Source organism: Phymastichus coffea, unplaced genomic scaffold (assembly GCF_024137745.1).
Source record: "Phymastichus coffea isolate CEN01 unplaced genomic scaffold, Cenicafe_Pcof_1.1 PCOF00099, whole genome shotgun sequence".
Taxonomy (NCBI): domain Eukaryota; kingdom Metazoa; phylum Arthropoda; class Insecta; order Hymenoptera; family Eulophidae; genus Phymastichus; species Phymastichus coffea.
The window spans coordinates 320,644-342,257 of record NW_026706910.1 but is presented as its reverse complement, the minus strand read 5'-3'; the positions used below and the strand labels follow the sequence as shown (position 1 = coordinate 342,257).

The 21,614-nt window shown below is 42.3% G+C and overlaps 1 protein-coding gene across 2 annotated transcripts in view; it reads left to right on the top strand.

Moving 5' to 3' along the window:
* Positions 1-21,614, top strand: part of LOC131670042 (glutamate receptor ionotropic, kainate 2-like) — a 70,394-nt gene that overhangs the window by 35,524 nt on the left and 13,256 nt on the right. Inside the window, exons 3-14 of one of the 2 annotated variants that reach the window (XM_058945353.1) lie at positions 2,430-2,591; positions 6,807-7,058; positions 8,958-9,133; positions 9,399-9,452; positions 9,549-9,713; positions 9,829-9,981; positions 13,281-13,484; positions 14,050-14,253; positions 18,379-18,483; positions 18,745-19,002; positions 19,632-19,811; positions 19,889-20,026. In XM_058945353.1, coding sequence (XP_058801336.1) covers positions 2,430-2,591; positions 6,807-7,058; positions 8,958-9,133; positions 9,399-9,452; positions 9,549-9,713; positions 9,829-9,981; positions 13,281-13,484; positions 14,050-14,253; positions 18,379-18,483; positions 18,745-19,002; positions 19,632-19,811; positions 19,889-20,026 — 2,051 coding nt within the window. The remainder of the gene's footprint in view (positions 1-2,429; positions 2,592-6,806; positions 7,059-8,957; positions 9,134-9,398; positions 9,453-9,548; positions 9,714-9,828; positions 9,982-13,280; positions 13,485-14,049; positions 14,254-18,378; positions 18,484-18,744; positions 19,003-19,631; positions 19,812-19,888; positions 20,027-21,614) is intronic. The other variant, XM_058945354.1, reaches the window with a different exon arrangement.

Sequence of the window (21,614 nt, the reverse complement as noted above, 5' to 3'; positions counted from 1 at the left end):
GATTCGATTAATTGAAAGCGTCCTTAAAAAAATTGACAAACCCATTGCAATACGACCGCAAAATAGTCAGTTAAGTCTGTCACAATAAAGCTGATGTAATCTACTCACACAAGTTATGCCACGAGAGTAAGCGAGCAGTGAGTAAATAAAGGAAGTTTAAGGGGCCTGGATGAAGGTGATTTTACGCTCCGTGCTCATAATGGAGGGTTTGCGCGTGTTTATCCTTCGGCAAGAGAGATTGTCGATGTGACGAGCGCAAAGTGGGCAAAACGAGCGACCGACCTCCGCGAGAGCGAGGATCATGTCCGTCTTAGCGGGGCTTTAATTCTCGCCTCAACCGAGCGGCGCGCCCAATTAAGTGCCTACGTGAGGAGCTTTCCCGGCGTTTATATGCCGTCACTGCCGCCAGTAGAGCGTCAAATAATTACTACTCTGCCGGGTCATCCGGTAGAGCGATCTTTGCTCTCGCTTTGTGATGAAATCATTGTCATTTATCCTATCTAAAACTCAACTATCAACTGCTCAATGATATGACGAGTCCTTCAATTTATAAGTGAAATATGTTAGGCAGTGGAACTGCCAGTAACGTGTTGCAAAGCGAGTTTCGATAGACTCGTGAAATGCAATTTCAACCAGTGGCTATTTATTAACGTTTCGTTTTTTTATTGGATTCTAATTAGCTTTGTTAGATAGCTATTCGACTATAATATTACGAAGAAAATGTTAATTGTATCATGAAAGGAATTCAAATTAAATGAAATATTCCGACGAAATGCTAAAAGAGTGCTGGAAAATTATTAATTTAAAAATATATTAAGTAATTATTTAGCAATAATGTTACATAGTAAGGGCTGATAAATAGCTATCGTGATAGGTGAAATTCAAATTAAGTCGATATTCTTCCGCAACACCAGATTTCTCTACTGAAATTTTATTAGCTGTACAAATGGATTGTTTGACAGTAATCTATACAAAGCACATGCTGATAAACATCCACTATAGAAGGGAGTAATCGCACGAGGAATTGAAATATCGTAGAGTGTTCCACGACGATATTGAATTTCTTAAAATTACTTGACTGGCACGTACATAATTTGATCAAAGAACATTTCGATGATAAGCATCTCAATGGATACACCCTTGTATAGAAATTTTCCCTCATATAGAATGTCAAACATCTGATAAATCCCGCGGGTAATGTCGCATCTTAATAATCGAGAATTCAATAAATTCTCTGTTCAGCTTTTAAATCTCATATTTACCATCACCTCGAAGAAATCGCAGCGTTCGCTGATAAATCAAAGTACACAACAGTAGGGTATATCAGAAAGAAATGCTCGTAATTCATTGCCCAAAGCAATTACTCGAATCAAATTAAGACTTCAGGTTGGAGTGAGATGAGTCGTTAATTCGCTTCGCCGAAAGGGATGTATATACATATACGTAAACGTTCAGTCAATATATCGAGCTCTGCAAATATTAAACTTCGTTATGAAATTCCAGTTGGTTAATTTTATCGCACTGCTCCACTGACCAGAGCAGGCCGCGCGATAATGTCCCTGGCACTAGCCTCGCTATCGACTCGATTATCGGCTTTACTCTTCTCACGCTCTGACCGACTGATTTCAGATCGGCTATTTTTCGCTATTACGCCGACGCGCCTCTACCTCATCCGGAGAAAGAGGCTCTGCCACTCCGACTCGTCAATTACTGCGATTGATTAATTTCACTCCGCATCCCGCGCCGCTCGATATCCCAAGTGACGTAGCACAGTGGTGTCCTGAACGGAATTAGCCTTCGCTCGCGCAACTTGGATATTCTCGTGCTGCTGTGCGACCTGGATACGACTTTACTCTTTTTTTTATACAATTTTTACTCTCGAAATTTTATTATACTTACGAGTGCTTTTTCTCCGCTCGCCAAACTTCGGTACAGCCACGCTATATTTTTATTTTACATCAAGAGAATTATTTCCGTGAAACGTACGATATTGATTTGTAAGGTATTGATTGTACAAGACGTATTTTGTTTCAACTTTGTGATGTAGTAATGGAATATTTTAATGGCATTAAATGTTAAAGCAAAAGTTCGTATTTTAATAGAGTTATTCGAATAAATACTTGATTTGCCAGTAACGCGCGTATACTGCTCCCTTTGTCGACATCATTCAGTTACCTCAAAGGTTGAAATCAACGTTGCGCTGCGATTACAGATCTCTGTGTATAGTTATAGTTTCATTTAAACAATGAATAATTTCATCTTAATCTTTGTCTACTAACTTTGTATTACGAATCAAAGCATAACATTAAAATTATTTTTCAATAAACGTCGGTAACTCGATTATATGAAAAAATAATCATCAAAACTTTATTGTGTTGTCTGACAGTAGTTTGTCAAGATATTGCTAACGATGTGATTTACTGTTGCAGGTGCGATTTTTACCGAAGACCAAAAGGACAGTCCGTCGGAGTTGGCGTTCAAGTATGCCGTCTACAAGATCAACAAGGAAAAGGTCCTCTTACCCAACACCACGATGGTCTACGATATCCAGTACGTGCCTAAAGACGACTCATTTCGGACGTCGAAAAAAGGTCAGTTCGAGCGAGAGAGTGCAAGTGCATTGACCTAGAATCTATTCAATGAGCCTCGCAGTTTTCCCACCAAGTCAGCAAATTGTCTTCGAAACGGATTTCATATTGCAAAATAAAATTTGTTTTGTTGACTGACATTTGGTTAAATCCCTTCAAAATGTTACTGAACTAAATAATAAAATGTGGTTAGCTATTGAAATAATTGTTGATGTCAAATCAAATGCACGTCTGTTGAAAAAAAAATCCACGTTATTCAAGGTTCAAAAGGTATAAAAAGCACTGACAGAAACCTCACTCGTTGGAAAAAATTGATTTTCAGCTCGCGCGCATCGAACGAGATTATTTTTATCAGTCTTCCCTCGTAAATAAAAAAAAAAAGTTGCGAGCAATCGCGAAGTTGGTACATAGAAGTCTCTCGCGCGTCTGCGTCGCGATAACCAATGTTCAAGTTACCGGGAGAAGATGCCTGATCCCTACTAATGAGTCTCTTGCAGTGCGCGTTCAATCAATGGAAACTCATCCACTACTCTTCCTCTCTACCAATTGACACACATCCTACCTGTGGTGGTGGTGGTCTCTAGGAGAAAGAGAGGGAGAGAGAGAAAAAATTGGTCTCTAACGAAGCGAGTGGTTGTCGCGTCTCACGTACGTGACCCATTGTCTCGCTCTCGCGAGAATCGTTTAGCACTCGAAAGCTATATAGCGCATAAAAAGAGTTCGTGAGCGTGCGCGGCGCTCTCGATAAAGCATGAAGCCGCTCTCTTGCGGGCTTCGATCTGATACACACGAGCTTGCTCGCTGCCGGCCACTCGACACGCTACGCGAAGAAAAAAATACGGAGAATCAGGTTAAAAATTTTTCGATCAATTTCGTTCTTCGGCTAAGTCTCCTCGACAGCGTCTTTTTATAGCAAACTGCTTACGGTTAATATTTCAGTTTGTTGCTGTCCTATATATGTCTACCTCATCCGAAGCCCAATCGATCATCGCCTGCATAATTATTGTTCACGAGTCAAAGGACCGAACATCCTCGTATTTGCATGGAATTTCAATATCGTGAGCGTGCACAATAGAAGCTTTCATTGCTTATTAAACGTATTTATCCGAGCTAGTGATTATTAAGAGTTCGTCCCTAAGCTAAAATCGCTTTTTCAATTGAGCTAATTAAGCCGCACAAAGATAAAAAAAAATTTCATCGAGGATATGTATTACACGCCCATTTCTTTGGTAACACGAGATTCAGCTTTCATAAAAAAAAAAAAATGTGCGAGAGTTGTAAAAGCATCTCGCATGAATTCTTAATGCGACTGGTTCTTGATTTGCATCTCTATTTTTTGCAGCGTGCTGCATTATGCATTAGACTCGTACATCGATCGATGAAACATATTTTTTTTCCTAATTTTTTTGCGTTTGTGCGAATGTGGTATTATTTGAAAGTGCTTCGACGAAAAGTAATGTTTCTAGATTTTATTGAGATATCAGTTTTTTAATTCCCCTACAATTATGAAATTTCGTCAATACACGAAAAGAGTATTAATTTTTCAGTTATGTCAGGCACTGAGAAGCTCTATCAACATGATCAAAATTTATCAAAGCTTTTAATTCAGAAGATACATAATTGTTCTCAATTCTGACAAAATGAGATCTGATGGGTAAACATTCCTTTTTAAATATTTTTGAAGTTCTTTGAATTTTTCATGCCTATGTGTCTAGATTTTAACAGACATCGATATCTGAAGAACTAAAAGTTCGAGTGAACGTCAGAAAATTCGCATCGAGTTAAGACAAAATTTCGTGGCTTCACAAGTCGCCACCTCTCCAAAACTACTACTTCTCAATACACTATCCACCACCTCATGACCACGGAAGGGAACTTCGGTTAACCCCAACAACAACATTGAAAATGCAATTCTCGTCGGCAACGGTTTTATAATCGTATAACGTACACTCGGCCGTAACCCTGACAATGCGAGCTCCCCTCCTTGTACATATTTTTTTTTTCTGAAGGCAATAATCGAGTGTGCGCCGATATGAGGTATGAAATAACAAAGGTCGGCGCGCGCTCGAGTAGCAGAAGTCAATATGAGTTGAGACGCGTTCTCCGAAAGAAGCGAGCATCGATCGCGCACGCTCTCGCTGGACAAAATTGAATTCGCCCGCGCCGCGACTCCGCCGAAGGGCCAATGCCACGTGACGAGAATACTCTAGTAGCTTTTTTCGGTTTTTTTTGCGTACACTTTGATCGAGAGATGCGATGTACGAAGAAATCCACAATTTCGTTAATAATAAGGTCCATCGTGTATATTTACGTGACGGGGCTGAATTACATTTTTCTTCTGTTTTCGCTGGGTCACTGCCGGGATTCGTCGTGGACAATAGCGTTTTTTTTCTGCCAAAGGCCTTTGAATTTCGGCGTATTCGTATGCATGGCTTTTCGATTTGATCGTGTCACCTTTAGAAACCGCAATGTTCATAAAACAGCAAAGTCTGTAATATGAAGGATAGGGAAGCGCACGCGCGTACGTGAGATCGAAAAAATTCAAATGCATCCACGTCGAAATCGTGCGCTCACGTCCTGTGTGTTTCGCTCAAGCGTAGAAAAAAAAACAAACCAGGAATAGTTATCAAAGTTTGCATTGAACCATCGTTGAGCAAGCTTCCAATTTGTTGTTCCGGTTTCGTCAGTCACATATTTTTTTGTTGACGAGCCAGCAGCTGCCAGACGTAAAGATCCAAGTATTCGAGGGAGAAGTCTCGAACTTGCATAGCTAAGAAATACATACGATTCCGTGATGTGAATATTCAGGCTCGATGGAAAAATCAAGCTCGACATTCCTCATCGAGAAAAGAGAGAGATAGAGGGAGGAGAGAGAGAGAGAGAGAGAGAGAGAGAGAGAGAGAGAGAGATAGGACAGACTTGCACGCAGCAGTGGCGACGGCAGTGAATCATTAAGTGTAATCAAAATTCCAGCGCGGAGAGAAGCCGAAAGGCGGTGTACGGCTAGCCGACTCGGCCGAAATAGTTAAACTTTAGCAATGCGTCTCGAGTTGAAAAGATCCGTCACACAAATCTGCATGATGCTCGTCCAACTGGCATAAGACTCCCTCGGTTATTCGTTTTCATCTAAGTCGGCGGCAGGGCGGCGACCATCTACAACCGCTATATATGTACAGTCCGAGGTCAACGGGAAATTGTCGACGATACGCGAATAGAAGAGTAGCATTCGAGCGATCAGTCCTCGTCCGCCACCGCTGATAAGAGCTCCATACAGACTTCTCGTCTTCTCCTTCTCCTTCTTCTTCTTCTTCTTCCTCTTCTTCTTCTTCTTCTTCTTCTTCTTCCCTTTTCTGTGTGCGAGAATGTATCAATTTCCGTAGCACGAGACGCGAACATAATCGAGTTACCGCTGTCGCATTTGTTCCCAGTCGTTTTGCTCGATTTTTCAGGCTCTCCGCCACGAGACAGTCTAGCGAGCAGCGAAGCTATTTAGGACAGCCGCCGAGCGCGACTGGAATAAAAGCCAAATTATTTACGGCATTTTTGCCCTAGATACTCTCTTTTGACAGACAACGTGGATAAGCCTAAATTAAAGAGAGTTCACTTCGTTGGTTCGCCTACCAGATGTGCGCTCGAGCTTTACGTTATATACTTTCTTTCATTATACTGGTGGGTATATGGCTCGTTTGCCAATTAAAAAAGCCATTTCGTTTTTCAATTTTGGAAAACGGCTGTTTGGAGTATTTGTTGATTTGTTTGATAATTGATGGGATAGCAAATTGAGAATCGGAACTGTCGGAAAAGCGAGGCGAAAATCTACACTGTTGAATAGAGTTCGAGAGTGAATTTGAAAAAGTAATTGCGTTGTTTAACTTTTCCTCTGGAAGCTCAGGACGCGACGTGAATGTCGTTGTCGAATCAAAGAACGGAGTACATTTGTATAACTTAGAGGCTCGTAATGCGAAACTGAAAAAATAAAAATATTTCTTGCTCGTTAGATGAAAAGACCTCCCGACATTGGGGTATTATGCACAAAGAGCGAAGCAACGTAAAAGCCCGGAAAATGTTTCTAAAACCATGAGGCTTGTAATTTACGTTGCCGCATAAAAGTGCTTTATGTAATCCGCGCAACTAGTTTCAGTTTTCTACTCCAATCGAATAAGCATAACGAGACGGTGTTTCGTCGTTGTAATTAATGCGAAAATAAACTGTCGACAGCCTGCAAGCAAATGTCACGCTCGGTGCAAGGAATCTTCGGGCCAGCGGATCCTCTGCTAGGTGCCCACGTGCAGAGTATCTGCGAGGCCTTGGACGTGCCGCACTTGGAAGCACGTGTCGACTTCGAGCCCAGCTTCAAAGAGTTCAGTATCAATCTTTATCCAGCGCAAGATCACCTGAATCGAGCCTTTCGCGACCTCATGTCTTTCCTCAACTGGACCAAGGTCGCTATCATCTACGAGGAGGACTACGGTAAGCGAGAAGGACGAATGAAAAGTCAAACAGACACAGACGAGAAAAAAAAGAGAAAGGAAAAGAAGGTGGGAGATGATCGTCGCGAAATGGGAACGTCAAACTGTCAACCCCAGCTGCGTGAAGTTTGACTCTCGTTCTTTCTCGTTATCCGTTCGCACCTCGCTACCACGTTTCTGTCTTTCTCTTTTTTTCATTCAATTCCCCTCCCCCTATATATAGCGTCGTTTGTGCAGTAACTCCGGATCTCGTTATCTTTTCCTCGTTCTTCAATCATACTACCGGATTCTCCCTCTATCACTCTTTTTTCCGAGAGAGAACGCTTTAACTTTCTAACGCTTTGCCCATTGTTCACCGATTTAATCCGACTGTATCGATGCTTCTGTTCGCTTTAACTTTATAACGCCTCGTCCATTGTTCACCGATTTAATTCGACAGTATCGATGGTTCTGCTCGCGAAGTGTTTCGCGCCTATCGCATTTCGAAAGGATTCAAAGCGAGGAGAACTCGTTTCGGAAAAGATGTGGAGACGACTCGGGAAACGCTTCCGGCTATCGATGGAATTTTCAGTTTTCAAATTCCGTACAATCGATCTTCCTTTGTCTCGGGGATAAAAAAATTAATAAATAATATATTCGCTTAGCTGTAAAAATATGATCGCAAGCAATGAAAAATTCCATTCAAGAAGCTCCTACACCGTACGCATCTGTTCACCTTTCTCGTTTGAAATTTCAACCGATTAATTAAACCGTAATTATGTCAGTGAACAAGAGAGAAGTTGAATAGAGCGCGCCAAAAGGAAACAAAGAAGGACAGAAACACCAAGGCGGGTATACGCGGAGTCGTAGCGGTAGCTCCTGAAAAATGATTAAACCTCAGCCAGGAAAACAAGCCACAGAGATCGTTTGCAGGACAGCGCGTCGCAAGTATATAACGTCGACAATGGGCGAGAGAAGCTTGCAACGAGTGCGTGCTCCGCGCAAAGTCCTCGTCGGCGGAAGAGCCGATTAGATTAGCAAAGCGCGCTTGCAGAGAGAAAAGAGAGAGAGAGAGAGAGAGAGAGAGAGAGAGAGAGAATCAGCCGGCAGTATGTCCTGCTTTCTCCGCGGCGTGCCACCGCGCTCTGATGAATTCAGAGTCAGAGAGTTCCCGTCGAAAATAGGGACGGGGTATCAGTGTCTCGCAAAGATTGGACGTAAACGGAAGCCTCAAGTTGGTTTCTCTTCTTCTCCTCGGAATTCGTTCTACCTCCCGCGCTACCGTACGGAAACTTTATTTTTTTTGTTAACTAAGCGGCAAAAACTTGAACGCGCTAAGCTTAACGAATTTCGTTCATCCCATAGAGAGTTTGCTCTCTGGGCTATCTAAACTTTTTCGACTCACGCGGCACGAGTCGCTTTAATTACCGCGGGGTCGGTGAGGGGAAAATGTCTTCTCGCGGCGAATTTAGAAAGCACAGAGTAGTTTTCGATGTAATAAAGGCTTCATTTTCGCTGCTAACGAGGTCAAGATTACATCGAAGTTCGCCGGCCGCGGATGAAATTGTTTTTTGTTTTACAAAGAATCGAGACGCGTCGCCGCGAATCACTTTTTTCTGCAAGTTTTGACTCTCGAACTTCCCGAAGATGAACTCTTCAAACTAAGTTGCACGAGAGAAAGAAAGAGAGACAGAGAAAGAGATTTTTCTTTCTTATTTATTCATCAGAAGGCCATTGGGAGGAATTTTGATGAAGCTCAAGGGAAGTATTGGTCAGTAAGCCCTTCTGCAGGTCGATTATAAGAAACGGCTCCGAATTACAAAAGAGCCGGTCTCATGAAAAAATCTCTTTCTTACTGATCTCGAGCAGGGGATTTTATTCTTTCATAGATGTTATCATTCACGAAGCTTCTGCTTTTCAGGGCTATTCAAGCTGCAAGATTTAGTGAAATCGCCGCCTTCGCCGAAAACGGAGATGTATATTCGCCAGGCTGGTCCTGGCTCGTATAGACAAATACTTAAGGAAGTTCGACACAAAGAAATTTACAAACTCATCATTGATACGAATCCCACGTACATGCAACAATTCTTTAGAGCGGTAAGCTTTTGTCCGCAAACGCCTTTTAAATTCTGATGCTCTGGTGAAAATCAAAATTTCAATTTTTTATAAGCTTCCCAAAATTACATTATAACGCAGAGATCAAATGATATAACACGATTGCGTACATTTGACGATATGCGAAACTCATGAGTTTCCTGTCGCGAATTTATCGAAAACACTACGTACTCGTACATTAAGATAATCAGAACATCAGAAGATAATTCTATTTTTACCAAATATTAATCTTATATTTTCCATTCAGATATTGCAACTGCAAATGAACGATTACAGATATCACTATATGTTCACAAGTTTTGTAAGTATAGAGCTCCAAGCTGAGCAAGTAAATGTGAACCCCGGCGATTATGAAAAAAGATAGAAAAAATGAAGACCCCATTGTCTGTGATTCCAGGACATTGAAACGTTCGATCTGGAAGACTTCAAATACAATAGCGTAAACATGACTGCCTTCCGGTTAGTTGATCTGGACGAGGCGACGGTGGCGGACACGCTCAAACACATGGAACGTTTCCAACCGATCGGTCACACTATTCTCAACAGATCGGGAATCATACAGGTTTACTCACGCGTGGCGCTTCAATGCTCTATCTCTTTTTCATCCGCGACGCCGAGTGACAAAATTGCAATAAAAATTTTTTTTTGTCATACAACTGGCGGTTCATGGTTTATAGGCGGAGCCGGCATTGGTGTACGACAGCGTCCAGGTATTTGCACATGGATTGGCAGCATTGGACCGTAGTCACGTGCTTAGACCCGCCAATCTGTCGTGTGATAGAGAGGAACCCTGGGACGACGGCCTATCGTTATACAACTATATCAATTCGGTGAGTAACGGATACATCGGGATGCCAACGAAAAGCATTCAGTTTTTTCTTTCCAGAATTGGATTTTGGTAATTAACATTCAGGCATTTATTATTATTATTATTCATTTCTATATGTGTACTCAAAATGATCGACGGAGGCATTATTTCTTTTTCATAAACAAAATCCTCGGGGGAGTTTCAATGGGGCTTGAATTCCGCGGTTCTATCGGTGAAAAGCGCGGCACTTTATTTTACGTTAAATGTTGATTATATTTCCATGTACTTTCGTGCGACGCGTTTCTGAATAGAGGTATGACTTGGAGCGAAATTGCCTTTGAGTGCGATATTACCGGAGCGACCGTAATTGAAAAAGACATTTTATTTTCGATTTGCGCTCTCAGTGCTAAATTAATTTTACAATAGATACTTTAAAATAGAAGAGCCAACTTTTATTACAATTGGGAAAGTTTACAATTAACGTTGAATCATTAGCAGCGTAATTAATCGAAAGAAATAAATAAATATGCAATATACGTAAAGTACGACGGAAACTTCAATTCTTTCGTACTATTCGTACGCTACTAAATGTAGTTTGAAGTGCCGAATGAAAAGGTAAGAAGCGGTTTGTATTTTATTTACCCCCGTGCTTGATCGGTGTAGGTAACGAAGAAATGACAACATTTTTGACGTTTCGTTAACAGATTCAGACCTGATTAAAAAAAATTCTCAGTACCAGTGCTATCACAACAAAAACATTTTTTCGACTGTTCGTGGTTGGTAACAGTAACCAATTTGTTAACGAAACGTTAAAAAGGTTGCATTGCTTGACTGCCTACATCGATCAAGCTCAGTGACGATTACGCACGGAAATATGGTAGGCGAATGAATCATTAAAAAGCGCGTTTGCAACGTAGAAATTACATGTCTCAACAGTGAACGTGATATAAAGCGGATTTTTAATATTTAAATTTACTGCTTAACTTGTATTATTGTTGTAAATACATTATTTGTTCCATAACATAACAAAATTAGGTTGCTTTTCTCTAACTAAAAGACAAAGCAGTTAACTGAATTTACTAATCACAAGATAAATAATCAACAAACAAAATACAAACAGTATAGTAAAACAATTCATCTCAACAATATACTTCCTACGCTTCTTCGATCCCTCTCTCTTTCTCTCGAAACACATTACCTACAAGAATAAACTAACTGACCGACAGCAAATTACTCTTAATAATTCAAAACAACTCGAACGCGGTGCACCAACTGCGCGGCGGCAGCGCAATAGCGCGAGTGCAAAAGCTCGAGAAAACAGCGCGCGCTAAGAAGTGAATTTGCGGCGCGCGTGTGCATATCGGCGCGGGACGCCTGAGCGGTTTCAGCTCGTTGACGCGCAGCCAGCGGCGGTTTACCGTATAATCCGTGACTGCGCGCGTGAACGCGAGGAAATTTTAATGAGGTGGCGCTATGGCGATTAATCCTAAAATATCGAGCGACGACGACAACTTATTTTCTCTCTCATGCGCGGCGTTAACCGACAGAGAAAGAGAGAGAGAGAAATGCAGCGGGGGGGGGGGGGGGGGGGGGGTAATTATATTCCGGACAAATTAATTAGGCATTCAGCAACGGGATTTTCCCTGGGTAATTTAGTGTTGTTGGAGAAACTGGTGCAGTTTGTCTTGCGCCCGTATAGCCAATAAATTTTAATCTGATTTCGGTACTAGGGCGCCGAGAGCGACGATATACACAACTTATACGCCCGACGCCCGCTCGCAGTACATATGCGGTCGTACTGCTCCGACTAAGAACAAAAGGACTATTATTCCTTTGGCGAATTCGCGCCGTTAACCATTGCGTCTTGTACTTAACTTGACTATCCATCGGTACCTTAAAAATGTCGATTCGCCCGTTTCCAACTCGAGAGTCAATAGAGCATCGTTCGCTTGGCAATCAAACCGACTATAAATATGCGAATTGCGCGTAGCTATTGAAATATCTTGATAATGTTACTTGGGCGATAGAGCACTCTTTGCGTGAAAATGTTTTGCTGCCTATTTCATTGTTATTCTTTGATGAATTTTCACGAAAACTGTAAACAACCAGATAATAAATTGTTGCTATACAAGGTGCTCTACAGTGCAAGCCATACGCAAATACAAAGCTGGAAAGACAAATTAAAAATTCCGCATAGAAAATCACAACAAAGACTACATAAAACCTCGAACAACAACGCTTACTAATTGACTATTTCTCGGTAACGATTTTGCGGCGAATCAGAGTTTTCATTCTAAAAAAAGAGAGGATAGAGGGGGGGGGGGGAAGAAAGAAATAAAATCCGAAATAGATTTCTACTTCCACAAAAGGCGTTGTATATTGAAAAACAAATCTAGCAACAGCAGCCCCAGTCGACAGCAGTGCGGCGCACTATCATGCAAATGCATGTACGTTACCGGAAACAGCGGCGGCCAACGAAAACAAAAAAACTATCGCGTCAAAAATTATCGCTCTTCAACTCAAGCGAGCCAACGGAAGAAAAAAAAAGAGCAGGGGAAGCGCGCAAAAATACGAGCGCGCGATGCAGCAAAACTAGGTGGTCGCACATGCAACGCGGCCAAACTTGACAATTAAGCTCCGACGACAGAGCACGCGACCAATTGAACGTTTCGCCGCACCCCATAAAACTGACAAACGCATTTGTCCGTTCATTGACCTCGCGCGGAACATTCAGCGCAAGAGTGAATCTGGCTCGCGAGGCAGTTCCGTGTTTAGCCCCGAAAAAGGCGTTCGGCTGCGAGGTTTTTGACTACTTTGCGCAATCTCTCTATTACGTAAATGCTCCTCTTGTAATCCAGCGGGAGGGATGACCCTTTCACGGTAACGAGAAACATGCACCGTTACGTACCTCTCCGGGTGAAAGCTTGTCTCCTTTCGCAGTGAGCCAAGATACATTAGATTAGCGTTACATCTAAAAGGATTCGGTTGTTATGAAAATGCTAATGCGGGTTATTAGAATGGTTAAGTCGATGGTATTGCTATGCTGGACATCGATGATTCACCAGTCGTTTTGCTTGCAAATGAAGAAAACATTATGCCGCTATAAGCCCGAACCATCTAGCATAAAGGCTAAATAAAAGTACGTTCCTTGAAACTATTTATCCGCTGAAGTCGGCACTATTTTATTCAATTTTTCTTAAGCCAAATGAATCCTCAGATCCGAAAAAGAGATAATCCATTCGCAGTTGATCGATCCTTAATACTAAAAGTTTGCATCGGTATAAATACAAGGTAAATGAAAACGTAATCCTCCGTCAACAGGCAAGCCTGCAGGGTCTGACCGGCCACATAGAGTTCAACGAAGGTAAACGCACCAACTTTAAACTGGATCTGCTTAAGCTCAAGAAAGAGGAACTCATCAAAGTTGGCGAGTGGAGGCTCGGCAGTGGTGTCAACATCTCGGATGTTGGTGCTTTCTACGAGAGTAGTGCTACTAACATCACCCTTGTCGTTATGACACGCGAGGTTAGTGCATATTTTTCTTACTAACTTATTATTTTTCGAGAATTGCTTATATACAACTTTGTTCAGCGTGCATTATGCTAGACAAATCAATCGTATTAATCGGCGCTATCAAAGAGATCAATAATGCAAGTTTTACGTTAGCCAAGAACAACCTGTATAAATACCAGATAAAACTCTTTGACTAATTAATAAATACCGTGCCATAATCGAGAATAATAATTTAAAGTGTGATTTCGAAAATTGAAAACGGCTTGATAATCGAGCCGACTTCTAACCAATACAATGTTGATTAAAGCAGTACAAAAAATGCTTATTTGAGAGCTGGGATAAATAAGAACCAAGTTGGAACGTCGATTCATAAGAAAAATATGAAACTTGTGTGACCACTTTGCATTTAAGTAAACACACTTTTCCATCTGCATGCTGAACATAGACCGATTAATTACCCGGAGCTTTGATAGAGCATACATTTCGCGTAACCAATTAATATTATTAAGCTCTGACGCGTGACGCTGTAAATGCTAAAAAGTGAAGAAAAAAAAACATTTGTCGCGTGCTTTTGAAGGAAAAGCCGTACGTGATGGTGAAGGAAGACAAGAATCTCACGGGCAATGCGAGATTCGAGGGTTTTTGCGTGGACTTGCTGAAGTGGATAGCCGGCCAAGTTGGATTCCAGTACGCGATACGCCTCGTACCCGATCACATGTACGGCGTGTACGATCCCGAGACCAAGGAATGGAACGGCATCGTTCGCGAGCTCATGGAGAAAGTGAGTATTGTGCGCGCACGTCGCTCAGGCGCCTTCATCGATACGCTCGCATATCCGCGCCCGCCCGTGCGCGAGTTCTCAAGTTTGAGCATTCGAGCGAGCTCGAAAGCTTTTTTTTTACCTTCTGAATACTCCGTCGAGTGGCGGGAAGGAGTGAGAGAGAGAGAGAGAGAGAGCTTTACCTCGGCGCGGATTTACAGCTTTATATTTCAAAAGCAAACTTCGTGCATTTTGTAGGGCTGTTGAGAGCTTTTTTACGCGTTAACCGCTGCTCTACTCTCGAATGCCTCTACTTCGTTTCAATTTTATTGCCGCAAGAGAAGTGAGCTAGCAAGAGAGTTTTCATTCAAACGCCAGTCGAGATTTCATTCAATAACGGTTGCCTACGCGCTCAGTTCGAACAAAAGTCGAGTTTTTTTTATGTAATAACGTTCAATGATTATTACCATAAAGTAATTCAATGAAAATATTTCTTTTGCTATAGTATTATAATTTAAATGCCAGCATTTTTCAGAATGCCAATATTAAAATTGCGAATTACACATACGATATATTTCAAGTTCTAATAATGAATTCCTCTGCATCGGGCTAGTAAAATTTTAAATGACAATAATTGAAGTAAGTAATAATCAATGTACCGATGCCTGATTTCGCATATCAGCCGAATAAATATATCTGTATCAAAACACGATGCCATGAGGGGTTCATTTGTAATGTGCCATCGCTTAAATTGCTAGCAAATCTCAAGCAAAACTTTGTTAACAAACTTTGTTAAAACGTTCGCTCGAAATCAACATCCGATCAATTGGTTAGTAGGGTATTAATTACAGCCACTCAAGGGGAAAACAATCGCGAAAGAGTAAAAGAATCCGTAGCATTAACAAGTTCGAGAAGTCGAATTGGGGATCAAGTCAGCCGACCTCGTCCGCGTAAAGAGCAATAGAATGCAAAATGAACGGGACGCGTCCCGCTTATTCAAGCGTCTACTGGATTCATAGATTTACAGATGCGGCGCAACCTATTTTGCAATGCAAAAAAAAATAGAACGGACACTCGGCTTTCTGTCTTATTAAGAACAGCGCACTCTGGATTATTCAAGCAGGGCCTCGGCAGCACGACGGGGGCGAAAGAAAAGAAAGAAAAGGCTAATCTTTCTGATGTATTTTCCAGCGCTTAATTGAATCCTCCCATCCATTTTTCAAGAGCCTTTTCACTCCTAGCATTTCCTGTCCTTTCTTCGTTTTTTTTTCTTTTTTTTCAATTAAGCCGCGTGTGAGCGAACAACTTGATAAATATTAATATCAAACGTAACATGAAATAACCATTTGGCTAATACTTTATGCAGTGCAAACGGATTGTAAGGTATTCATTAAAAAATTGATAGATATAGAATATTTGCATCGAATGACATTATGATTATCATTTCAAAAAGAATATTTGTCAGAAAAAATTAACGTATCGGAAAAATAAACTATGAGCTTACAAAAGCAAAAAATTATAATTCATTAGAGTGGATTACCGAGCAAAGGTTCAATCAGCTTATCCTAGTTACATATTTCCACGGATATTTTTGCTCCTTTCTCGATAATACGTGGCGTTTGATGCAGCGACAATTAAAAATGAAACGTATGCCGAGAACTTTTTATACGATCGACGTCTATCTGCAACGAAGCATTAAGTGATCGTGTAATGATTCTTTTTTAGAAAAACTCTCGAAACGTTTGCAACAAAACCAAAAACAAATAAAACCTTTTGCTTACATTTTTGTCGCTTCTACTTAAAACGTGCTCTTTATATAGCTTTTTATATACTCGTATGTTTTGCTAATAAGTGCTTTTAAAAGAAATTTCTTTTTATTCTTCGCCGTTCTCGGTCTGCTATGATTACAAGAGCAAAAAGCGTGAAAACAAAACGTAAAATTTATAACGTGTAACATTTGTCACAAACCTTACATAAAAAAATTTAAAAGATAAAAGTCATTCAACGACTTCTTTTTGGAGGATCCCAGTGAAATCCCATAGGTCGCCGCACAATACTTAACAAGTTTGTCGTCATCCAGCCCTGAACTCTCAACAGAGCGAGGGGCGGGGGGGGGGGGGGGCACGATCTATCGCATATACGATTATTTCCAACGGCCGTCATTCACTAGAATTACATTTTCACTAAGTCCTACGGAAAACAGAGTTAGAGATTCGGTTTCTTTTGTGCGGCCGAACTTAATAATTCCAAACAAAAAAGACACTTGAAATTGAAAATAGTTGTACGCGTGATCACCGTGCAACTTGACCCTTTCATGAAAGTTGAATGCGAGGTTGAATGGAAAGCTTTATCTCCGCGTAAGCTTTACGCTAGTCGCAACTTTTGCCACATTGATTCTTTTTCACTTCCGTTCTCGCGCGATCCCGTCTAAAGCCTGCTAACTTGCCTGAATGCAGACGGATATCCGCGCGTGAGCGATGTGCTATTCCAAAATATACACTGAAGATTATTGATACACACGCTGGCTTTTCTATTTTGGCTCGAAATAACGTAACGACCGTTGGCGCCATTCATTCACGACAACTATTCATTCCGCTTCGTGTTATTTATATTGCTGCGTTCAATTTACCCATAATGGTAATTTGCAAGTTGACTGTTTCATCCGATTATGTTTCAAACGGCAAATCGAACGTTTGAAAATATATCAATTGTTACTAATTTGATATCAAAGCAGCAACAACAACAATACCTTCGGTTATTTCATTCGAAATTGCACGATTATGCAAAATTCATCAACAATCATAATCCCAGCGCTCTCGTGCACGTTTCAAATATATTGAGACCCTCGCAATAATCACTGGAAAAAGTCAGCAGCTTTGAGCGTGTATATTTTCGTTGTCAGAAATCGGATAATCGACGAGCTGCAAAAAGCGCGCACATGATGAATTGCCTTTAAAGTCGAAAAATGACACAGTATACCAGTCCAATAACATTAAAATGCCACAGTAATAGGATTCATCGTATCCTAACGTATTATAATTGCTCTCTCATCGTCGAAAAGCGAAGAGAGAGAGAGAGAGAGAGAGAGAGAGAGAGAGAGAGAGAGAGAGAGAGAGAGAGAGTAAAAATGGAGAATCACGAGGAACCCGCGGGCGGATACAATTTGTGACCAGTCGTTAAGTGTGCCGCGCAAAACTTTTGTCCGCGAAGCCAAATGCAAATTGAAAATTAGTCGATGCGAAAAATTCGTCGACCGTCAGCTAAAATTTTATCGCAATCGATAATGATACACATACACACACACACACACGAAGCAACGGAAAATATGATACTTTATATTTGCGTCTGTGTGTATTCAACGCGCGCGATGTGTCTCTTGAATTGCTCGTAAATTATTTTCCTGCCCTGTCCACGCAAACATTTGAATTTTCGCGCCGCTGGAATAAATCGAGCGTGATGTCGTTGTAAGGATTAAAAACAAACAGCAACCGTGAGAGCAGAACGGTTACGCGACCCTCTCGTTGAAAATGTACACTTTGCTAGGCAAACAAACGTCTGTAGAATGAAGTCACGTGCGTGTATTTATGATAATGGTTTAGTTCCAAATCAATCGTTATATTTTCTCGAGCACGAAGAATATGTTTGATTACCATCGAATAACCATCGAATGTCTCAATGAATAAATTTCTCACGCGGAATCGAATCCTAGAAAAACATTATTGAGTTTGATTCCAGCGGGAAAACATTTCTCATTTTATTCATGAATCGTTGCGAAACTTTTCTAATTACCCACTTGAACAAAAAAGATTGGCAAGGAGGGAGACGGCTCCTCGTTCGATTGAGTATCCGGCGTCAGCGAAGACTAAACCATCGAATTATTAAAAAAAAAAGAATAAGTTCGAACGAGCTGTCTGAAACAGGGAGAATAAAAGCTAAGAAGAAATATAAGTCTAAGAGCTATATAAAAGATGGTAGTCCGTTTATTGCGCTCGATACGCCGATAATCGAGCAGTCGACTAGCATCTCTCTCGAGTGCAGGAAGGCTGCAGCGAATCATCCTTGAGAGCCTCTCGGTCTACCGCCTCGCTCGAGAGTCTTTCTCTCCGAAGATGTTGTGCTCTGACCCACATTGTTTTTTACTTACAGAGGGCAGACTTGGCAGTGGCATCTATGACGATCAATTATGCCCGCGAGAGCGTGATAGACTTCACCAAGCCCTTCATGAATCTCGGCATTGGCATCCTCTTTAAGGTGGGTATACAATGTGCTCTCGGCGCTCGGACACACGATTTTCCCTTGTCGTCGCACGAATATCCTCTGCATGCGCGCGCCGAAAAGACAAGGCGGACAGGTGGAGGGAGGGGGGAGGGGTTATTTGCGAAAAATCTCTGCATGATAGACGCAAAAAAAGACGAGAGGAAGAAGGAGCGAGGCTGCATGAACTATGAAAAGGATGGCGGGGGGGAGGGGGGGATCGTTTTAATTAAAATCGTAGCGTGCCTCGTAATTTAGGTGCCGTCGAGTCAACCAACTCGTCTGTTCTCCTTCATGAATCCCCTGGCCGTGGAGATTTGGCTGTACGTACTTGCCGCCTATATGCTCGTCAGCTTTACTCTCTTCGTCATGGCCAGATTTTCGCCCTACGAGTGGAACAACCCACACCCGTGCCTCGGCGAGACTAATGTCGTGGAAAATCAATTTACCATCAGCAACAGCTTCTGGTTCATCACTGGTACTTTTCTCAGACAAGGCAGCGGATTGAACCCCAAGGTATCTCACCCCTCAAAAAACAAAAACAAAAAAAAATCGAAAACAAAAATTAACTCGAAATTAAGGAAGTCGATGATCGCTCCAGGACAATAATATGAGAAAAGCGAATGCAGAGTTTTCGCGCTTGCTTTTCGCTCGAGTCTGAAAAATGCAGAGACGAGAATGGCGATTGCCGCGTGCGAGCGTTTACGACACGAGAGCTGACCGAGATAGGGGCGGAGGGCCGGGGAAGGGCTGGGGGAGCAGTTACTTTTTAGTGCAACCCTCCGTTGTAATATCCTCGAAATATAAATTCAAACTTACATGCTGTTATTACGCACCCTCCATAAGGCCAATTTTCGACGAAACTCTAGCCGGTGCGGCTCCAACGATGTTTACATAAAGATAATCGCTTTGCAGATATCTGAAATCTCGAATGGTTTGTTCGCGCGATAATTTTCAGCGAAAGCAATGCAAACACTTTCGAAATCGCAGATTAGCAAAATGACTTGTCTTCTCGTCGAAACGCACTCTTCGGAGCTTCGACCGCAAGCCCCAATCGCATATGGCAAAAGCTCGCGTCGACAAGCTTTGAAAGATCGATAACTGTGACGATGAAGGATAATCGACGAGAGGAAAAAAACGTGCAGGTGTCGAATAGCATGCCATCGCGTCTGTTCTCGTTCATGAATCCATTGGCCGTGGAAATCTGGTTGTCGATGTTGGGTGCCTACGTGATAGTCTCGCTGACGATTTGGCTGGTGGCACGATTCTCGCCGTACGAGTGGGCCGAGCCGGCCCCGTGTCCAAGCTGCAAGTGCCCCCTCCAGGTATTCACTCGTTCGCTTTGCTTTTCTGCCGTCGCGCGCTTACATAACGCATGGAGAGTGTGTGTGTGCATATGTAGGGTGGATTTGTCGGCTCATTGGATCCGGATTCCGAGGACTTGCCGCTACCGCAGATGGTCAACGACTTCACACTGGCCAACAGCTTCTGGTTCACGGTCGGCACTCTCATGCAACAGGGCAGCGACCTCAACCCAAAGGTAAACGCATATCGCACTACGTGCCATTTTCAGCGACAGACACAAAACCTGAAGTGTCGGCGGAGGTTTCTCTCTTCGATTAGCCGACGTGTGTACCCAGTTACGTGGGATGCATGCATCTGATTAATCATTTCACGTGAAACGTAACCGGTGCTTTTCTCGAGAGATCACTCGAGCTTTATACATGCCTCGCTCTCGCGTTCGTGAAATTGCGTACATTGTACTGACCGTCTATGAGACTACTTGAGTAATTAAATACACAACGGTGGTTCATGTTTGCTTTCCACTAAAAATAGAGAAAGTCATTCGATGTTTAAATGCTCAACCGAGCAGCTCGTGCTATGATTCAAATTGTAGGAAGGAATTAATCGGAAAAACAAAAGCTTTTCTTTTCATTCAAGGATCTTTTTCGAGCGTCACTTGATAAGGGGTGTCAATAATACACCCGAAACGTTGGCAAATTAATTATTGCTAAATAAAGTGACGCTCGAAAAAGATCCTTGAATGAAAAGAAAAGCTTTTATTTTTCCGATTAATTCCTTCCTACAATTAGAAAGTCATTCGGTATCTTCCAATCAAATAGTTCTCGATCTACAGGGTAAACGTTTTATCGGTCAGTCGCACAAAGTTTCCAAACAACTCGGTGTATTCATCGAATTCGTATTATTGACCAAAACCGCGTATTTTTGTTTTGTATGAAAGCGCCCATCAAATGCTGTAACTTCGGGAGAGCAAACGCATGAGACTAGTCCGGTTTCTCCGGTTCTCCAAACTTGTTTTGCCGCGCGTTCATTTCATAACCTTTTCTTCGTGCTACCTCCTTGGTAAAAGGACAAGGCAGCATGCGTAAAGCCGTCGAAAAGAGCGAGAAACCTCACGAGCACCATGTGTATGTAAACAACGTTTTGTAGAGAGGACAAAAAGAAAGAAAGAAGAAAAAAAACGAGCCATGGCGGGAAAACGCGCGAAAACCTCGTTTCGCGCTATACCTTCTAAGCTTTTGGCCGTCCGCCTCGACGACGAGCCTAACGAGGAGAGGAAAAAAAGGGAATCCGTTAGAGGAACAAAAGAACAAGAAAACTGCATGCCGCATGCGTGCACAGCAGCACGGCCGAGCTCAGCACCCAGTGTTCCTTGTTCGCTCTCTCTCTCTCTCTCTCTCTCTCTCTCTCTCTCTCTCTCTCTCTCTCTCTCTCTCTCTCTCTCTCTCTCTCTCTCTCTCTCTCTCTCTTTCGTCGCCGTAAGCTTTCTCCCTCCGGAGAGCCTTTTTTTTTTGTTCTGCCGCGCGCCTAATGCGATTCGGCCGTTGTTGTAATGGGCGAAGGAAGAGAGGGAAGAGATCCGCATTGTTCGCGAATTCCATGTCTCGCGAGCTGCCGCATCGAGGACAGCTTTCGCTCCGCCGCGAAAAGTTATCCGCGACGTCTCATTCGATTCCGCATGCGGATCGCGCTGCCGGCTTTGCTCTTGCTTAGTTGCTTCTACTCCAGCCGGTCTCCCCCTCACCCCCTGCACGCTCGCAGACGCGCGCGCGCGCGCGCGAACGGGCTTGCGAGTTTTCCCTCTGTCGCGGGAAAATGCCGATTGG